At 46.1% G+C, this 21,574-nt stretch overlaps 1 protein-coding gene across 1 annotated transcript in view; it reads left to right on the top strand.

The window, feature by feature from the left end:
* SF3A1 (splicing factor 3a subunit 1) overlaps positions 1 to 21,574 on the top strand; it is a 429,521-nt gene that overhangs the window by 18,419 nt on the left and 389,528 nt on the right. The window contains exons 2-4 of the mRNA XM_069619306.1: positions 14,859 to 14,971; positions 15,130 to 15,331; positions 20,021 to 20,278. Of these exons, the coding sequence (XP_069475407.1) occupies positions 14,859 to 14,971; positions 15,130 to 15,331; positions 20,021 to 20,278 (573 nt within the window). The remainder of the gene's footprint in view (positions 1 to 14,858; positions 14,972 to 15,129; positions 15,332 to 20,020; positions 20,279 to 21,574) is intronic.

The raw sequence follows: 21,574 nt of genomic DNA, 5'->3' as shown, positions 1-21,574 counted from the left end.
GCCTGGTCTACGGCGAGCACGGTTGAAGTTCGTGATCCCCACTCCTCACCCCGTCCCCTCTCCTTCTGGCATGCGTGAGGCTCTGGCTAGTTGCTCGCCTTGTGCGTCTTAATGGCAGGCACTCTCTCCACGGCAGGTGAGTCACTCACCGCTGCTTGTAAAATGTTATTGGGTGGGGGGCGCGGGCCATCGATCTCAACAGCCCCCCACCAGTCGGGCTCAGAGAGGGGGGCGGGAGGCGTAGGGGTGCCAGTACTGGGTGCCATGTATCTTTGGTAGCCCTTACCGGCTGTCCTGCTTACCGCCTTCACTCCTGTCCCCCTACTGATATCCGCCTTGATGTCTGCTCTGGCGGTCCGGGCTCACTGGGGCTGCAGCGTCTGCAGCGGTTGGTGCCTCTGCACCTTCAACGGTGGTGCTGCTGCTGGATTCGCCCCCGGCTCACCACCGCTGGACTCCTCCTTGGGTGGTCGGACCAGCGCTGCCGTCGGGGGGCCCGGTCGCTGGGCCGGGCTGCCACTTAGGTCCTCACTGATGCTTGCTGGCATCCGTGTAGTAATTTATGGGGGCAGCGGCGCTGTGGCGGCACTTTTGGTCTCTCGCTCGAGGGCGCTGCAAATGTGTAGTTTCCTTCCACGCTGGCCGCATCTGGCTGGGCACGCTGGGTGCGTGCATGCATTCCAGGCCCTGCTGCGCTCCAGTTTAATACACACAAGTGGAAGGAACAATTTTAGGCACAACGTTTGTGTCTTCGCATGGATCCAAGTTCTGTCGAGATAATTGTTGGGTTCCTCAGCAGAGAAGCAGCGATTTCTCAGGATTCATATGGAGTCTCACGGGAGCTCACAAGGGAGCTACCATCTTGGTTGGCTCTCTAGCGCCCTCTAGGTTAGTGCCTTGTAAGAATCTTAGTGATGAGGCCATGGTAGAAACTACTGCGGCCGAACGTTCGCATGAGAAAGGTGCGAACTACCAAATGTTTGCACCTTTCTCATGCGAACACACATACATACTCACACACACACAACACCCATAACCCCCCCCCCACCCACACCCTGAGCGCACCCCCATCCCCAACATAAACAAACCCCACTTACCTTCAACTTCATGCTGGGTTCCTGTAGCGCCAGTTCCCTTTCACTTCTGTGATCGGGAACCGGCGCCACAGGGTCCTTTTCTTTTTCTTTTTTTTTAAACAGAAGGCTGCAGGGGTGTCCCCTGCTCACTATACTGTAAAGTATAGTGAGCGGGGCGATGCGAGGGACACCCCCGCAGCAGCCCCTGTTTCTTTTTTTACAATGCTACTACCAAAGGTTCGAACTTTTGGTGTTCGAACCTTTGGTGGTAGCATTTTTAGAACTTTTGGTCGTTGCAACCATTTTTTTGTCCGTCTAATCGGCCTAAGCCATTTGTAATACACGAGTCACATTCACCAATGGCTGTCTGCATATTTTTCCCCTCAATGTATTTACACATTTTAGCATCAGTATAATCTCTACCAGGCAGTTGTCGAATACAATGTATTTCTGCTCCTTTTATTAGCCAATCATCATGCATGATTGTAGTTTCTGACTCAACTGTGGTGGACAAATCGGCCAAACTAGACAAACTGTAGTCGAGATCTTTGGCAAGTTCCTCGGTCATTTACATTGAAGCTTCAGTCTCTGTTAGGTCAGCTTGTGTTATTTGCACACAAATTGGAGAAACCATCAACCCCGATTGTTTATTGGGTGGCCCTTTTTTTGCGGGTGTAGATTGTGTCAAGTGGGCTGCGAGGAATTGCAAAGCATCTTCACTTTATTCCGTTTTATCCTGTAGAGTTCTCACATTGTACCAATGGTCCAAGAACACTTTGCTGGCTTAGCTGGTCACATTGCATTCAGTTTCAGGCCATTGGGCATAAGCATCACAAGTCTGTTGGACCACGCTGCTCCTCAAATAGTAGTTGCTCCATTGTGAAATCTGTTTGGCAAGCGACATCTTTGGTTTCATTTGTTGTCTGTCTTTATACTTTTCCTTCTGGGCCTCTAGGAGATGGGTTGTAAAAACATATAGCACACATACAGTAGATAGCACTTACATGCAAAAACAGGTTATGAAGAAAACACCAGCCTAAAACCCTTCTATAAAACAAAATTGTTTGCTAGTTACCCTCGTTTTCTTGATTTTTCTGTAAAACCGTGGTCTTCTCTGTAACGACCACACCAGGAAGCTGATCCACCTCCTCTGATCCATGTGCCTCTTGAATAGAATATTCATTAAAAAAAAAATGACAATCGTATTGGAAATTAAAATCTTTCATCGGACTCATCGCTTACACACAACCTCGCAAACCGTGCACGTCAAAATATATACATTTCGAATTTCACCTGATTGATGGGAAGTGTACTTGATCAGAAATCGCTGTGCAAAACATACTTATTGTAATGTTGCCCTTTGCAATGTATTCTGCATTAGGGAGGAAGTGTAACGTTAGAACTGAAATGAGAAAAGTTTGAAACACTGCCCGTTTATATGCATGTCACTGTCTAATGGTATCCTATGTAGGATTTAATTTCATTCATTCAATTTAACTGTTAGTACGCATGCCTCATACTCTGTACCAGCTTCAAAGGACGATGTAATTTTAGTCGAAGTACCATCATCCCACTGTAACACAGTACTTGTTTTAGTACAGATTAAAACAGCGAAATGGAACAGAGACAATGGGATGCAGACAATGGTACATATAAAGAGAAACCCATAAATAACAACCAACGGGATATATAAAAGTTTTCATATTATTGTAAATTCCAAGCCTAATACATTCTCGTAAAGGAAAAGTGAAATAAAATGACCTGATAAGCGCTTGAAGTTGTAGTTGACTCGTGAAAATAAATGGATGCAGAAGCTTCCTCCTTCATTTTCAGTGCATTGTCATGAAGTGGTAAAAGGGAAAATTTAGATTTTCATTAGATTTGTAGGTAAAATGCAACTGTCGAATATAAACTTATGCAAGTCTGTAGGGCTCACCATTGGTATACTGGACGTGTGAGTGGTTTTGTCACTTTCGAGGGTCTGTCCTTCAGTCGGTATGCTTTCCTAAAAAAAAATTGACATGTCAAGCAACCGATTACGACAACCTTATGCTTCTTTTGAAGCACACTATGGCATTGTTTTCCATGCTCATAACTACTTCATTTGAGCCTCCATAAACCAGGGACAGATGTGTAGTAAAATGTGGTATAGTTAAAATGTAATACAATCTGGTAAATAGGCAAACTTTAGTAAGACCCATTTACAACTAAAGCACCAATCTGTTCATGGAGTTACCCGTTAGTACCCCACCGCCTACAGCTAATTCATCATCCGGGACTCGCCAGAGGCAACGTGTGCATCAATAGAGTTCGAATTGCATTTGGAAGCAGTTTACAAAACATTCTGGGTCGACCCTTTTTTGTGTTCGACGATTGGTCGTACATATCCTGGCTAAAGTGCAGGCGCAGATGCGGAATCAATTTGGCCTCAAGTCTCCAAAGACAGCCTGGGCTGTACTTTCAATCTCGTCCACCTCAAAACCACAATGTCGAACCCATCTTCTTATTAAATTAATATCCTTCAGGAATGTATGCAGGATTGTGCCTTGACTTGTGACATGGCTCCTAGAACTGCAACCCAAAACCATACAAGCAGGCATTCTTGAAAAATCGATGAGATCTGTATAAAAAAAAAGTATAAACAATTATAATTAAAAACAAAATATATTTTTTGTTTTACTGAATGCATGAGATTGGTGGATTTAGATCAGTTTTTTATTCCACGTTTGTTTTGTTCAAAGAAGCAAAACCTGTGTAGCATAGTCGAATACTACATACATACAGAATTGACATGCATACATAATTGATTGATATGACGCTAATCGTAACATGTTACTCTTCCGTTGAATGTACTTTCATGCATCAAAAGGAAAGATGCGATTCTATTACAATTGACAATAACTTTTTTTTTTAAACAATTTTTATTAACATTTACAACAATTAATCAACACACAAAAAGCAAACTTAGCGGTGCATGTTATACATTTTTGAATATCTCGTATCAAATTAAACCACAGCCGCTGCTTATCCTTTACCCTCCCCCTTAAGTTGAGCCTACTCCATTTTGCCTTCCGCCGTTATATCCTCTTGGGGTGCTCGCTCTTCCATGCTTTGGGAGGTAACATCCCCGCTTGGGCATACCTGGGTGGACCCAAACAATGTGGCCACTAAGTGCCTACAGGCCATCAATGTATCGGCCTCTTCCCCTCCCCCCCCCTCTCCTTCCCTCTCTGTTGGCTGCTTCAGTCCATACCGCCGTTTTGGTTTCAGCCCACTTCTTGAGGTCATTCTACCAAACCTCTACCTTTTGGTCTGTTGCATGCTTTCCAGCCCATGGCATTTCTGCGCTTGGCCAGTGTGTAAACCAGGTCTTTAAGTTTGCCCACATGCTTTAGCTTGCGTGTTCTAGGTAATCCCCCATCATACATGCCCACACCGATTCCACATCTAGTGCGATCCCCTTCTCTGTCAGGCGATGGGCCACTTCTTCCCAGAATTTACCAATTTCCGGGCATGCCGAGAACATATGGGTAATCCCCGCATTCACTTCTCCACATTCGGGACATGTTTGTGTTTCTGCGTTTTTAAATCTGGCTATCCTCTGGGGGGGTGGGGTCATGTACGCTCTGAGTTACATATAGCTGGATTTGTTGCAACCTTGCATTTCTAGACACCTTTTTATGGTACCTCTGAGCCCTCTCCCACAGCCCATCATTTATGCATTCCCCCACTTCCTCTTCCCAATCCCGTTTAGCTGGGTCACTTCTTTCCCCACCCTACTCATCAGCAGTTCGTAGATTCGGGAAACCTTGTGCCCTCCCCCTGCGATGTCATGGATTGTTTCAATGACTGTATCTGATTGGTCTTCCAGCACTATTTAAGACCATGTTTCTTTCACCCGTCGCACCAGTCTGGTGTATGTGATATATTGCCCTTGATGTAGGCCCGTTTCCTCTACCAATGCGTTAAATTCCAGTATTTTCCCATCTTGCCATATGTCTCCTCTTGTTGTAATACCCACTGATTCCGAGTGCATGCGTGTTTTCCTCAATTGCTCGTCCCCTTTGGTCTGTGCTACTAGTACCTGCGGGGAGCACGGGGTCGGGTTCTCCATGGCCTGACAAGCCTTTCGCCACATTTGCCATCCCAATTCCAGCATTCTCGGACACCCTTTTAGCTCCGATTTAGGCAACCATATCCATTCTTTCAAGAAGAATGGAGTACACTCTGACCTCAGCAGTCTGGACTCCGCTGTTGGGTCTTCCGATAGCCACCTGGCCACATATTATAGCTGGCTGGCCCTGTGATCGATCTCAAAATTTGGAAGTTTATGCCTCCTTTTGTCATATGTATTCTGTAGTTTCCACAGGGCTATTCTATTCCTAGTGTTGTGCCAGATGAAGCCTCTGCATATGCTCTGGAGTTTGACAAAGAATCGCTTAGCTATCATGTATGGTATATTTCCAAAAAAGTGCATCAGCCTCGGTAATACAACCATTTTCAACAGGGCCGCTCTCCCTACCATGGCCAGAAGGAGCTTAGACCAGAATCTCATACTGTTCTCAATATTTGCTGTTGCCTTCTGTTGTGTTATGTTTGTGTTCATTCTCCACTGCATGATAGATATCTATCCCTAGGTAAGGTTTTGGTCTCCCAGGGTATTTGTAGTATGGGTAAGTGCTCCCACGGGATCCCTTTATATCTTTCCAGGGGGGATATGCACGATTTTTTTGGGGTTGACTGCAATGCCCTAGAGCGACGCAAATCGCTCCATTTCTTCTAGGATGTATTTCAGATTTTCTTCTAGGATGTATTGCAGGTTTTTTTCCGGGTATCTTAAGTATAGCAACATATCATCCGCATACAATAATAGGTGTGGCCCTCCTTTCGTGAAAATCCCCACCTCTCCGTACTGTTGTCTGAGGTATATCGCTAGGGGTTCCAATGCAAGAATACATAGCATCGGGGACCAAGGGCACCCCTGTCTGGTACCTCTGCTAAGTTGCCACCTTTCTGAAATAACCGCTCCTGTCCTAACTCTGGCTAGTGGTGAGCTATACAACAGTTTAACCCATTTTAGATACTCGGGCCCTATACCATATTCCTGTAAAGCTGCTATCAGCCACAGCCATTTAACAGAGTCGAAGGCCTTCACTGCATCCAATTAAACTATTGCGACTTCTTGCGCCTCCCTTTCTGTCTACTGTCTATTACCCGGTGAAGCCTCCTAAGATTATCTGATCTGCTTCTGTGCGGGACGTATCCAGTTTGATCAGGATGTATAAGTTTGATTATGACCTGTCTCAATCTCCCCGCCAACACAGCTGTGAGTATTTTGCTGTCCTGGTTCAGCATGGATAGCGGTCTATACGATCCTCGATCCATGTTCGGCTTATTAGGTTTAAGAATCGGGATGATTATCGCCTCCCTCAGGAATTCTGGCAATGTTCCTATTTCGAGAGCTTCGTTTAGCATAGCCAGCAGTGAGTGAAGCACTTCTGTTTTATATGTTTTATAGAACTCGCTGGGGAGTCCGTCAGCCCCCGGGGCTTTGCAAGTGGGCAATTCCGCGATCACTGCTTCTAGTTCCTCCAGTGTGATATTGGCATCAAAGTTCTCTCTCTTCAGCAGTCAATTTGGGTAGGCCAATATCTTAGTGTTTCCACTATCTTGCTGCCTTTTCCTCCATCTGTATCTTCATACAATAATTTATAAAACTCGAGGAACCCTTTGTTCACTCCCTCCTGGGTATCAAGTATCTGTCCTCCTTCCCCTTGTATTGCTCTAATAGTCGGTCTGGGTGTTTCGTTTTTGTACAACCTTGCTAACAACCTCCCGGTTTGTCCTCGCCAGCGTGCTGCCTCTATGTATTTCTTATAATTTAGGTTACATAGCCTCTCCCAGTGTCCTTCGCATACTTGCTGTAAATGGTTTTATAGTATCTGCCTTTTCTAGGGAGTCCACTCCTCTGCGCGTGGCTGTCTCTAGTTCCTCCTCTGCCTTCTGCAGCTCTTGCAATATGCCTCCTTACAGTCCTTTGGATTTTGCTATCGCTGATTCCCCCCATCCCCCACCACTTTGAATGCCTCCCATAAGGTGCCGGCTGACTTTACGCTTCTGGTATTGTTTTCAAAATATTCAACAATCTCCCTCCTCAGGTCCCCTCTAAACACTGTGTCTTTTAATGCTTCGGCTCTCAGCCGCCACGTTGGAATTCTAGCTCTAGGTGCTTGATACTGCCATGTTGAGATCAGTGGTGAGTGGTCTGAAAGGATTCTCGCTTTGTATTCAGTCTGCAATCTCCCATCATTTCCGGGGAGGCAAACATATAATCTAACCGGTGTATACAAATTATGTGGGGCAGGGTAATGCAAGTAATGTCTATCATATGGTTGTTGTAGCCTCCACATGTCTTGTAGATTAAAGTCTCTCAACAGGGTCTGCAAGGTTCTGGCTTCAGGGGTGGGTTTGACCAATTTCCCATCTGACCTGTTCACCCAGGGATCTAGCGTACAGTTGAAATTGCCTCCCCATACGACCGCACCCCCCAGTTATGGGCTTATGTTACTGTATAGAGTCTTAAAGTAGGCTACGTTTGGGGCATATGTATTAATAATACACACTTCTCTGTTTTCTATTAGTCCCCGTACCGCAACCATCCTCCCATCCAACACTACCGAAGATAGTAACAGCTGAAAAGGGACATGCAGTGCCACCCAGGTGATTACCCCTCTAGCGTATGCAGGGTATGTTGCCCCCACGGTGGATCCTTTCCATTTCTTTCCTATCGCCTTGTTTTTCTTTTATGAGATGGGTTTCTTGTAGTAGAGCAATATCTATTTTCTGCCTCCTCCAGGTACATCATGATTTTATTTCTCTTCAGGTAACTATTTAGCCCCCTGATGTTCCAGGTAACTATCTTGAGGTCTCCCATCATTCATCCATACCTAGTCCCGCCACTGTCCCCTTTCATCTTCTGTATCTTGTGCCGCCCCCACCCTACCCGTTCCCAACTGTTGCCCAGCTCCATCCCTGGATCTCAGGCCTTCCCACATTTAGTCCCTATTCGGCAGTGCCGGTACTAGGGACACAGCAGGGGGTTACCACACTATCGGCAACCCAACTAAACTATCTATAGGGGTATAAGAGTGAGTCCATCATGTCTCCTGCAATTATGCTATGCCCATTCAATTATACGTGCTCCATCCACAGCTTATTACTTCCAGGCCTGCATTTCCCTATCTTATATTCAAGTCCCAATGTCACAGTTTATACAGCACCTCTGCTTCTGGGATTGCTGCTTCACTTGTCCGTTTCACCCTCCTTCTGGCTGTCTGTTCCCGACAGGCAGTTCTGGGCATCCAACCACTCTGTTGCATCCTCAGGGGTCTCAAAGAACAGGGCCCTGTTCTTGTGAAACACTTTCAATTTCGCCGGGTACATCGGCATATATCTGTATCCTGCTTCACGCAGTCTCTTCACTGTCCCATAGTTCAGTCGCCGTCCCTGCACCAGAAGTGTATAATCTGGGTACGCCGTGATAGACACGGATGCTCTTTGTATTGTACCTCCTTTCCGAAAGTGTTCCAGGATCTTCTCCCCTTCTCAGTAATTCAGTATCTTGGCAATTATTGGCTTGGGGGGGTAAGGGCGGGCAGAGGGAGGTTTCTTTGTAAGGGCTCTGTGTTCTCTTTCCACCGCAAACCCTTGAGTAAGCTCCCCTCCTCCTATTTCCTGCAGCAACATGGTCTCAACTTAGTCCGTTGGGTTAGGTCTTTCCTCTCCCTCTGGAAGCCTCACTATGCGTATGTTATTCCTCCAGGTGCGCCCTTTGGCTTCCTCTGCTCTATTTTCCAGGTTGCTTACTTGTTGCTTCAGTACGTGAATCTCTGAGGCGTGAGATGCACGTGCAGCTGTATTTGTGGCCACTTCTTTCCCCAGCTCGCCTGTGCGTTCTGATATTGTTTGTGCGTCTTGTCTAAGTAGGTTGACGTCTTCTTGTACTGCGCCCACTTTAAGCTCCAGCATTGCCTTGAGTTCGGTCATGGCTGCCTCTTGTTCAGTTTTCCACGTTGCTTTCAAGTCCGCAATCTTCTGTTCGTTGCGTGTTGGGGTTGTCTGTTTGTGGGTTCCTGTCTTTATTCCTGGTCCCCTCCATTGGCTGTGGAGTCCTTGTGAATTCCTCCAGTGTGGATCGTTTCCCTTTTGTCTTGGGAAGCTTGGATGCCATCACAATGTTGCCGTTTGTTTCAGTTCAAAATGGCTGGGGTACGGTTTCTGTCAATTGCACAACGGAACCCGGATGGTCTCGTGAACTCAAGGCACAGCCAGGAAGGGTTAGGATATGCTCCTCCGTATTGTGGGTGCTCTGATGTTGCACAAAACCTCTTTCAGGCTCGGTTCACCGGCCGGCTCGTCCTAGCTCCACTATATAAGGTCCCTCTTTCCTCTTGTATTTGTGTGTCACCAGAGGCAGATGGGCCAGCTTAGAGTTACTTTCACTTCGCCACTGTGCTGACAGTTTTATCTGGGTCTTCCAGTATGCCTTCCCAGCTCTGCATTGTGTGAGTTGCCCTGTGATTGATTAGGCAGTCTGCAATTCTTCACAGCCTCCTCTGCTGCTCTTGTTTATGACACCATGCCCCTCTGCTGTACCATTGTTCCAACAACCGTGACTCTCAGCAAGCTTAATGTTATTACCTAGCTCTAGTGGTGGTGCAGCCATGTTGGGAATCAGCCTGTGTCATATCATATGCCAGCTCTCCCCCTGTGCATGTGAGCCCATTTTCCAGTGCTTTATCCTCTCATTCTTGACCGTGGTGAGGGGGCTATTCTGCTCTGTTGTGACTGCTATTGAGTACCAAAGTCCTTCCTTGCACCAACGTCCAGATCTTGGGCCCCAGGTTTTATTGTGTTGGGTCTCGTGTTCGCAGCTGGTAGCGTTGGGTCACTCAAGCCATCAGTGACCCTATTGTCTGCTTGTGTGCCCCCGCGGAGCTCCAAGTCTCCTACATCCGTTTGCTTGGGACTGCACACTCCAGTGTGCTTGATCCCGTACCCCGGGCAAAATCGCCAGTGTATTCATAAGTCGTATGCAAATGAGCCACCCAGTTATTCCACGTGTTGCTGTGAAGAACGCTTGGTTTATACTAAGCGAGCAATGTACTTTCCTCTGCTCCTCGGCTTCCCGTTGCGTTTCCGTTATACTGTCAGGTAGGTTTCGCTCAGCGCATCTAGGTATTTCTCTTTATCACTACTTATGGGCATTCACTCCACCAAGGTCCGTGTGATTATGACCCACAAGCTTCTTCCCGGACATCTTGTTACAGGAGCGCATTACGCTGCCACAGTGTATACGTTCCACAGCCGGGGCTCCGAACTCGGCTCTGCCTTTATTCTTTTGTGCTTTGTGTCTGCACAATGTCCACCAGGGTGTATGACTTCACTGGCCTCACACAATGCTCCTCTTAGCTGTATGAGTCATTTGCCTCAGTCAAGCAGCGAACCGATCCCTGAATAAATCCACGCTGTCCTTAGTTCTCAGTGTGAAGACAGCCGCCATTTTCATCTGAGGTCGTGCAGTCCACGCTTATCGCCTTTTGTGTTGTAACTTTGTTGCCACGATTCAGTCTTTGCAAAAAACGTCGTCCAGCTGTTCCATGCAGTTTCGCACCACACCAGGAGTCTTCATACAGCTTGTGCGTCAGTTTCAGGCATAGATATGCCACAGGATCACCGAACACAACACGTCCTATCTCATGGCTGCCTGGCCACGCCCCCGACAATGATAACATTTACTATATATTGAGATAAGAACACTTGAAACATTAGACAATGGTAAAGTAATTGAGATGAATGAACATAACACTACTGGGTACATTCGGTCGAAATAGATAGACATTTTGAGATCAAAAAGAGATGAATATAGTGAAGTTAAAAGGTGACCTATCCTTACCTTGACTAACAAACAATTAGATTCAGCAAGCAGGGGAGTTGGTAGCAGGAGAACAGGTAGCGCGACCAAGGGTTGACTTCCAGTGCTCAGAGATGTTCTGCGGATAAATATGAAGGGGTTTATAAAGGATTATAAAAGTGGGTGTATGTGAATGTGACATGTTTTTGTTGCGGTCTGCTTCAGGGGAGCCTGGAGACACTGGGTCTGGGGAGGCCGTGTGTACAAGGGCCCCTTTGCGGAAGATACCTTTTGAAGTGTACCTGGTGTTTGGCACCTTGGACGTTTATAATGGAGCGGTGATGAATTGTTGCAGAGGAGGTGAGCGTAAAAGTGCACCAACCATTATTTCAAGTCCCTCACAGACAAGTGGGCGTGTCCTTGATTCACTGAAAAATTGAAACAATTATTCATATAAGCTTTCGTATTTTATTTTGTTGGTCATGTTGATGGCACAAATATACTACACATTGTACACTATTGGTTGCAGCACAGTGTGGGAAAATCCTATGTACTGTCAGCTGTCACTGGGGAATTTGGCGTGAATGGCTCCAACGACACAGGCGGGTATTACTCGTCGAACACGGTATCAAAGCCTCCATGAAGCCACTATGTAAACAAATGATAGGCCACCAGCCTGTACCACCTGTGGAAGAGAAACCTACATACTGTATTTAAATGATCCTGATAAGTGTACAAACCTTAGTTGAAAATGCACTCTGTATCCTATGGCACAGTTGCCCGTACAAATGTTACTTCTGGATCAATCAACTTGGCCTTTAAAGTGAAGACACATTACAAAGGTGAACACCCATGCAAACCATAACGTTTGGGGCACAGAGAAATATTTTCTTAGTTTAAATTGAAAGACACATGATGACCACTATTATTTCCCCAAAGCGCGAAAGATGTTTTGAATTGCCAGTCTACATTAATTTGGCAGTGATAGATGGAAGTTGCAACAATATAGGAGACAAAAAAGAAATGTTAGTGGCCTCAGTGGTCAAAGTGACATCAAATCTAGAGTACACTTACTCGTTATTTGGATTGCGAGGGCGAACTGTTGTGCGAAGTTCGTGCATAAGTACCATCATAATCCTCAACACAGACCTTGTGAGGGAGGCTGCCCTGAAGTCATGCAGCTTGGTAACGCATTGCAGCGGTGTCTCTTCTTCCGATATGTAGGCCAAGCAGCCAGAGTTTTCTCTGCAGCAGCAGTACTACTCCTCGGTTGGCATGACCTCGCACCGAACGCAGGTACACCAGGTGGAAACGTCTTCCATGCGACTAGGCTCTGGCTCCAGTGATTCGTCTCCCCAACTGTCATCCAATGCACCATCGTTTCTGCATCTTTATCAACTAATTCCGCCCCGGAATACTCCAGCTCATACTGGTAGGGCTGTATGGTTGCCATTATATGACGAAATAAAAATCGATAGTAATGCTAGTACAAGTATCAGTTCGCACGGGCTCTGAGCAACGAAGATAGCTGAACAGAGCACAAACGAGTCACAGGCTATTAAAAAAAAAAAACCTGTGAAATGATTGATAAAGCAACTTTGATATTGTCTGATGAGAAGCTGTCTGTTTATAGTTTAAGAGGTGTCCTGCCATTTCCATGGAGACACTTCATTAGCTGGCGCACAGAGATCATTGACGAGAGACGTTCATTCAGGTTGTGAAATGAGCCGCACACGTCTAGTGATGTCAGCTTCAGGGGCGAGTGAAATGATTTAGTGCCGCAGGGGCACTTGAGCTTAGGGCAATCGATCCACGGATAAGATTAGCACAAGATGGCCGCGGCCCGCTCGATTTCGCATGTGTAAAAGTACGGAAAACTAAGGTAAGGTGCATAGGAAATGTTTTTACGATCAATCACAGTTTGCTTAAAACCAGATGCCTGAACGCTTGTGACAATAACATTTTTGAGCACACTCCTTTAACATGGTCATGCATTAGCCTCCGGTTTGGTGGAAGGGTATTCCAGAGAGGAACCGCAACTGAAATCGCTCTACCACCCACAGAAACCTTCTTGACCTGGGGAACCACAAGAAGACAGAGGTTGGCCAATGGAAGAGCTATCTTCTCCTGAAGATATGAGGCACCTTGCCCATGAAGGGCTCTATGCATTAAGAAAAGTGCTTTAAATGTAACCTGCTTTCAACTGGAAGCCAGTGAAGTTGGTGTCATACAGGAGAGAGGTGGGCAAACTTTGATAAACCAGCGACTATCAGAGTGCTGAGATTTGAAGAATTTGAAGCCTATTTAGGCTGAAACACCAGTGTCGCATTGCAGTAGTCTCGAATACATAGCGCTGCAGAGGCTACTACTGGTCCCTTTTAATGAAGGTGGTATAAAAGGAACCACCCATTTTAATAATCATTATTAGTTTGAGATAACCTGCACTACCATCACCTGGTGATGGAGAGCTAGATATTTTAGCTTCCACATTTTATAACTGATTCCACTGAGACAGGAAGTGTGCCAAGGGAAGAGGGCCAAAAGTCTGAGGACCAAGAAGTGCAAGTATCTAGTGGGCCAAGCACCAAAACGTTCTTGTCACCATTCAAATTCAGCCAGTTGTTGTTCATCCACTCTCCTGTGAATGAACAAGGCTAGCCAGAGGGCGAACCTAAATATTAAAAAGCAAAGGGGGGGATAACGGAGCTCTTTGCAAACCCACAGATAAGGGCCAATGTCGCTGACCTATTAGGAGGAAGAGAACTTGTTTGAGAAAGTCTAAAAGAAAAGCCAAACTAGTTAAGTACCGTACTTGAGATCCCGCTCTCCTGTAGACCCTGACACAGAATGGAGTGGTCAATGGTATCAAAGGCTGCAGGCAAATTCAACAGGATCAATATCCAGCCCTATTGCTTAGATGGGCATAGACTGGCGTATAAGGAAAGCCACATGATTTTCAGCATTCCTGTTAGTCTGAAAAAACTAGTAGTGCTCTAAGAGAGTGGTTTGCATGTTGTGTTTGATTGTGCATGCACCTCCTAATAACTGTAATTTACAAAATGTAAGGAAACCTAATTGGTGAAATCCTTGACCCTTACATTTGAGCTGTAGCTGTCTCTTATAAGACCTTTTTACTTGTCCCAGTAGCTATTATTTTCTTCAGTTTATGGTTTCATTAAAATAATGTAAATCGTTTTTATTTTCATGTATGGGTTTATTTTCTTTGTAAATGTATTTTGGGAAGAATGTGTGGTGTGTTTTGATATGTTTTCACTTTTCTGCTTTTAGTCTGAGTGTGCCAATATTGGATAGCATTTGAGACAGGAGAGTGAGTAGAAAGTGGGGTGGTAGTTTACATTTATTTGGTCCTGTGGGAGGGCTGTATTGTTGGCTAATTTTTGTTTTGCTGAGTTTGATTACGCTATGTGTTATTCCAACATCATTTACATCTTACTCTATTCTACAAGTTATATTATCCTTTTTATAAAACGGGCTTGCTAAATCATCACAAGACTCTATTTGAATAGTAAACGTAAAGATTGATTAGATCTATGGAACCAGATACTGCATTTCCTCAGAAAATGAAAAATGTTTTGCGCCAGGACGAGCCAAACCTTGGAATTGTAGGCATTTTTGCTGATCTTCTTTGCCATGATTCTCTTGGAACTTTTTAGATTAATTTCTTTCTCCAAAACTTGGTGGGGAGCACAGGGGCAGTACGTGGGATAATGAGGAATATTTCCTGGATATAAACCATGCCTCTTCACTGAAGAGAAATGTCCCAGGGGGTCTCTGATGTAGGTCCCCATATTGTGCTCTGCTCTTACCATTTTGTTTGTAATTGTTTTTGCCTCCATTGATCTAAATAGCCTGAAGAGGAGCCTAAGGAAGAAGTACCGGCACCAAAGCCCATAGTTGGAATTATTTACCCTCCACCTGAAGTCAGAAATATTGTTGACAAAACAGCCAGCTTCGTAGCCAGGTATGTAGCCAGCTTTGGCCTTGTCCTATGAATAGTTGAAAGCTGTGCCGCTCTTAAGTGATTTGTGTATATGATTTGTTTTTTGTTTGTCTCCGATATCTACCTCCTAATCCTCAGATGGTATCCCTAATGGTTTGATTTCTATATTTCGATTCCAGGAATGGTCCAGAATTTGAAGCTCGAATCCGTCAGAACGAGATAAATAATCCCAAATTCAACTTTTTGAACCCAAATGATCCTTATCATGCTTACTACAGACACAAAGTCAATGAGTTCAAGGAAGGCAAGGGGCAGGAACCTTCTGCTGCTATCCCCAAGGTTATGCAGGCACAACAGTCTGCCCAGCAACTACCCCAGAAGGTAAGGTTCTGTGAGAGCTTTGTGCTAATTATTATGTAGAATATGATCATTACACCACTGCCAATAATACCACTACCAGCAACTACAATGAGAGCCCATCTGATTTGAGGTTGTGACTGTTAATCTACCGCAAACTCCTTCAGACTCCACATGAAACTCATTATAGTGTTGGATCACATAGAATATTTTGATCTGTCAACCCTAGATCCCCTCATACCAGACTGCTGCTTACTCGCACCGTTAGAGAATAAATCCTTATCAGTTTGTATAGCAAAACATAATTCTCTGTATACTGCTAACCTCTCCTGTAGCAGAAAGTCACACAAGTGCGTTTCCTTCTTCTGGGCAATGTGGATTCCAAACTACTTGGAGTTAGTTACATCATGACTTTCCCACAAAAAGAGTGTGATTTGTAGGTCCTATCGCTCTTGTGTAGAGGAGCTATGCACAGTGTATATTGCAGATATCCTTTGCGGTTCGATTGTATAGCGGTAGAGTCCGGAACTCTTGTGTTAAATTGTTGCATTCAGAAGCCTGCACTCCTCTACACGTTTTTTATTGAACTTTGCATCATGTTGTTCCTTTTTCTGTTTTAACACTGCATTCACATTGCGTCTCCCTTTCCCCCACTACTCTCATATGCATCATGTTGCCTCTTCCCATCTTACTGCCAAATTGTTTTTTGCAGCATTTTTAAGTGCTGTACTAGAATGTCATCTTGCCATTTTCCTGTGCTAAACAACTTTCAACTTGGGCATTTTTTCTGTACAACATTCTGTGCTTTGACCGTCCCCATGTATGCCTGAACCTCTTAACTCTGCTCCTCCACTGGGATCCTGCTCCAGTGCTGGTTTTCCTGCTCTTTTTGCTGCTAGGCCACCTGGTGAGTTCTATTGTGCACTGTACAGTTCTGTCCCTCTCACTCCATTGCACACCCTTGTTGGGGGGGAGGGGGGGGCATCCCTATGGTGCTCCATCTCTCCCATCTATTCTAATTGCTTCTCCATCACTTATCCTCCCTCCATCTCTTTACGTCTGGAAGGAAGAAATGTAAGAAAGCTCTCCTGGTCTCCTACCCAGGTCTGCCCATAGCAGACACCTACATCAATGCTTCCTCCAGGCAGACTGTCACTGAAATTCTCTTTGCCATTCTTGTCGTAATCTATGGATTCTCCATATGGTCTCTGTCCCCTCCCCTTTCCTTTCTTCACATATTAATGGTGGTACCAGATGAGAAGTGAGCCAAGAGCACTTGCCATCATCCAGGTGCATCATCAATGTCCACCATAATGGCACTATCATGGCACACTTCTCTCAGCCCAGCCTTCTTTTTCTTGATGGGCGTTTACCATCCCTTTTCAACTCCGTCCTCCCCCATCCGATGGTGGTACCCCTCCTCGGAATTTTTTTTTAAAGGGAGCAACCAGCTAGCTACCCTGAACTGTTACTCCAGTGTTAAACACTCTTCAGACATCTGTCACCTGCTTCAAGTCCTGGACCTTGACGTCCTTGCGCTCACCGGGACATGGTGGAAGGCCAGCTCCATTACTGCTTTTGACACTCTTATCCCTGAAGGCTACAAGATGCTATCCAATCCCACGCCCGCCCAGTCGGGAGAGGAGTGGCCCTGATTGACCCTGAGTGGGTTCCATCTACCATCATTCCCACTCAATCCTACTCCTCCTTTGAATGCCTCGTCTGCAGACTGTCTCTCTCCTACCCTCTTCCTCACTCGCGCCACTGTCTATAGGCCTCCTGGACTTACCCCACTCTTCCTCTCAGAATGGGCGTGCCACTCTTCTCTGAGAACGGGCAGACCGCTCCTCCTCTCTCCTGGCCTCCTCCCCCAAACATCTCTTCCTTGGGGATTTTAACATCCATCTTGATTCACCTGATTTGGCCACTGTACTCTTTCATGACCTCTGTCACTCTTTCCCTCACAATTCGTCCGTCTGGTCTACTGCCGGACACTCCAACCCTCAACTACTCCACTCTCCTGGTCTGACCTTTCTCTCCTCCCATCTTGAGCTGCCTGCGCCCCAAATGATGCCTCTACCTGCACTGCCAGTCTTCTCCGTCATTCGACCGATTAAGCGTGTGCCAGTTGCTGCATTTGCTGCCACCTTCATCCCTCCTCCCACCCTTACTTCTGACTCTGCACTTGCTAACCTCCATCTCTCCATCTCTAATACTCTGGACATCTTTGCCCCTGCCAATAGGATCTGCATGAAGCCTGCCTCCAAATGCAACTCTTGGTATGACTTCAATTTGGCAGCCTTGAAACGCAAGTGCCAAGCTGCCGAGTGGAAGTGGCAGGCCTCGGGTAGATCCTCTGACAAACTGCCCTGCCTCCTGCTCCAAAGGTAATATTGTCTCGCCATCTGCACCAAGAAGAGGGCTCATGTCCAAGCCCGCATCTCTGTGGCAACAACAACACGGCTGAACTTTTCAAAATCTGCAAGGCACTTGCCAATCCTACTGCAGTCTCCTTGCCTCCCTCTTCTCCACCAAAACTCTGGACATCCTGTCCTCACTATCATCTACTCCCCTCACCCCCCCTTCTTCTCTTGCCTACCTGCGCCCATATCCACCATTCTCTCCTCCTTTTCCCTCATTACACTGAATGAGGTTTCTAGAGTAGTCTTCTCTATGAAATTCTCCTCCAATCAAGTGCTCCCCTGCTCCTCCAGAACTAACCCACCACACTGAATTGGCTGGCTACCTCCACAACCACCATTCTGGCTTCAGAGCATCCAGTGGCATAGAAACTGCTCTCCTGAACACCCTTGAAGACCTACTCTCAAACCTGGACTCTAACTCCTTCTGTTCTGAGCCTTCGACACTGTCATGCCATCCTCATAAAACGTCCCCGTGATATCCTAGGCATCCGGGACCGGGTACTGGTGTGGCCAACCTCCTTCCTTTGTAACTGACTGTCCTAGTGCAATTGTGCCCTTTCCACTCCTCCACCTCTCTACCTGTGGCGTCCCTCAGGGCTCTATCCTATCACCATGGCTCTTCAACATCTACCTTGCCCACCTGATCTCCACCTTCTCTCCCCACTTTCAATGTTACGTCAACGACACTCTGCTTTCCTTTAAGCTTCCATCTATCCAGCGTCTCTATCTCTGCCTTCATGCCAGTAAGACGGAGATACTTCCATTGGGACACCTACTCCTTGTTACCCTCCGTCCCCACTTTTTGGCCACCCTCCTTGGGCCCCCCTCTCTTGTGAGGCTAAAAACCTTGGGGGGGTCATCTTTGACAACCCCCCCCTCTCTCTCCTTTTCTCCACACATCACAGACCTTGCTATGAAGTCCAACTTTCAGCTACACCTCCTTAGACGTATCCTCCCGCTCCTTGCCTTACCCCAGAAGCTCGATGGCTCCAGACCTCTGATTATCTGTAGGCTGGACTACTGCAACAATATCTTCCTCAATCTGTCTCTTTCTTCCCTTCGCCCTCGCCAACTAATCCAGAACCGGGCTGCAAGACTTATTCTTGGCCTCAATCCTCCCAGGGACCGCATCTCTTCAGGCCTAAAATGCCTCCACTGGCTCCCGGTGACCACGGATCAACTTGAAGACCCTTTGCATTATCCACAAGGCTGTCTGGGGCCTAGGACCTCTCTACATCCAGCTCTCACTCCCTAAATAACCCCCTTCTAAAGTTCTTCGGTCCTCTGGCTTCACCTCAGACGCTTCTCCAAGCAGAGTGGAATGTAGATCTCTTGCCTAGTCGGGAGCCTCCTGCTGGAATGTCCTCCCTGCCCCCCTCAGACTTGAGCTGGATCGCCTTAAGTTCCAGAAACTTCTCAAGACTTTACTTTTTTTCTCCTCCGTCCACAGTCCCCTCCCAGCATCCCTTCCAGCACTTTCCTTCGGGCACCCCTCCTGGACCAGCCTGAATCTGGTCTACCCCTCCCTCCCACTTCTCCCTTTCCCACCTCCCCTGAACTGGCCCGCAGTGGCTCCCCTCAGCACTTGCTCAGCCTCCTGGGTCCCCGTTACTCCCTCCCACAGCCCCCTGAGCCCCCGTTACTCCCTCCCACCCTTGCTCCTTTTATCTCTGCACTTGCACAGTAAGAATGTCACAAGGCCTAGTATGACCGTTCCTGTTGGTTTTCTCCCTATGTCCCCACCCTTTTTTCTTTGCCTTCTAGCTCCTGGAAACACTTTTCTTTTTCTTTTTGCATTTATTAAGCACGCAAAACTCAAAGGCATTGAGGCGCTGTTAAAACCAGGTACCCTTACATCACAGTCAAGCGCAGGTGAAAAAGACCACAAACGGAACTAAACATTTGTTTAAAAGTGCCATTCAAATGTCCAATAAATTAAGTTGACTGAATACCTGACTTCCTCCTTTTGATTTGTCCTCACTCCCTGCCCTGCCACCTTCACATGCAGAAGACATTTAGGCTTTGTTCCTTAATGCCCTTTTGTATACCGCAGCTGTGGGATACACATTATTTGATTGTATTGAGCTTTGTGTTGTAACCCCCCTCCTTTCAAGGCCTTGTGCGTAGTTTGTCACTGGTTATATTGAAGAAAATGGGGCCCCTCTTCTGATGCAGAGCCATTATTTGGCCACTAAGCCATTAGTTTAGCTGTCTTTCTTTCTTGTAGCTGATATTGTAGCTTTTATTACAGCACATACTTGCTATAATGTTTGATCATCACCCCTTGCAGGTGCAAGCTCAGGTTATTCAGGAGACCATCATTCCCAAAGAACCACCTCCAGATTTTGAGTTTGTTGCAGATCCCCCTTCAATCTCTTCCTTTGACTTGGATGTCGTGAAACTGACTGCGCAATTTGTTGGACGCAATGGCCGCCAGTTCCTGACTCAGCTAATGCAGAAAGAACAGAGGAACTTTCAGTTTGATTTCCTCAGGCCACAGCACAGCCTTTTCAACTACTTCACTAAGCTAGTGGAGCAGTATACCAAGGTAAGAACCAAGAGTTTGCGTTTTGATACATCCTTTGCAATACAGTGGAAATACTGTAACCTCATGCACTCTGTATGGCCTTGGCTTGGCTGTCTGTTAACTACTGCCTTTCCACTGTTGATTCAAATTACTGGCTGATAAACCTGTTTAAATTTCAGCCCAGTTACCTTATTATGCACTCTGCAGAGCAACTTCTTTTATGTTTTTTAAACGGGCTCTATTTTTATGCTTATTTTATTTATTTTGAAGTCCTGTGCATCCCTTCCTGTTGAAAACTGAGTGGGAAAGTGCAAGGACAATAAACTACCTCCCTCTTCTCCCCCACAAACTCCAAACAAACTGTATTTATTTAAACAATACAAAACAGTGTACTCCTACATAACAGACGGGCACAGCAACTAATGCTGAATAATCTGTGCTTTCATCCCTTTAGACATTGGCATTTTCACAACACACCATGTAGATCAGAACCCACATTGCTGAGACTTTCATTTACGTAGGAGGGAGATGGGAGTTGGGGGGGCAGGGGCTGCTTGTGGAACTGTATGGTGTGAGATTCCTGTTTGAAATAAGGATTTGTTGAGCACAAGCTAAATGCAGCTTCTAAGTTCCAGCATCAGCCAGTAACTGGGTTTGACATTGCTGGGAGCTAGAAGTTATTTAGCTTCTGGATATAGGCTACAAGAGCCTGGCCAAGACCTACTTTTGGTTCCCATAACCAACACGTGCAATGCAAATCTACCTATCTGGCATTCACCCTGTATTGGGGAATTTGTATAAAAAGGTGCATCGGGAAACCTCTAGAAGTCATTTGAAGCATGAGGAGGTCATATGTACTGTGCACAGATATATTAAACCACAGTTTGGGTGCCCCTCTACTGAGAACGAACATGGGTCAAATACCATGTTCTGTGGGATTTATACTCTGGAGGGTCTACAACCATGTTTTAGCTCACTGCACCCTTCACAGAGGAGAGAAATCCATTTGCCTGTCAGTCTGGTCCCACCCACAAGGGCAGTCCAGCTCTGAAATGCTAGGCAATTCTCCTCTGAACAAGGGTACCATTAGCAACACCAGCCGCGTGATATTTCTCCTCTGTGAAAGGTACAGTGAGCTTAAACATGGTTGTAGACCCTCCAGAGTGGGAACCTACCCATAAAACAGGTTTTTTCTCATTGTTCGTACTCGGTAGAGGAGCTCCCAAACCGTTGAATATCTGTACACAGGTACACTTTGAATCTCATGTGGAAGTTAGATTTGTTGCACGCTATGTATTTGTGCCTTATTTTAGTGCA

The sequence above is a fragment of the Ambystoma mexicanum genome, chromosome 10 (genome assembly GCF_040938575.1).
Source record: "Ambystoma mexicanum isolate Mex_15411 chromosome 10, UKY_AmexF1_1, whole genome shotgun sequence".
In the NCBI taxonomy this organism is placed as follows: Eukaryota; Metazoa; Chordata; class Amphibia; order Caudata; family Ambystomatidae; genus Ambystoma; species Ambystoma mexicanum.
This window is presented reverse-complemented; position numbering and strand designations above follow the sequence as displayed.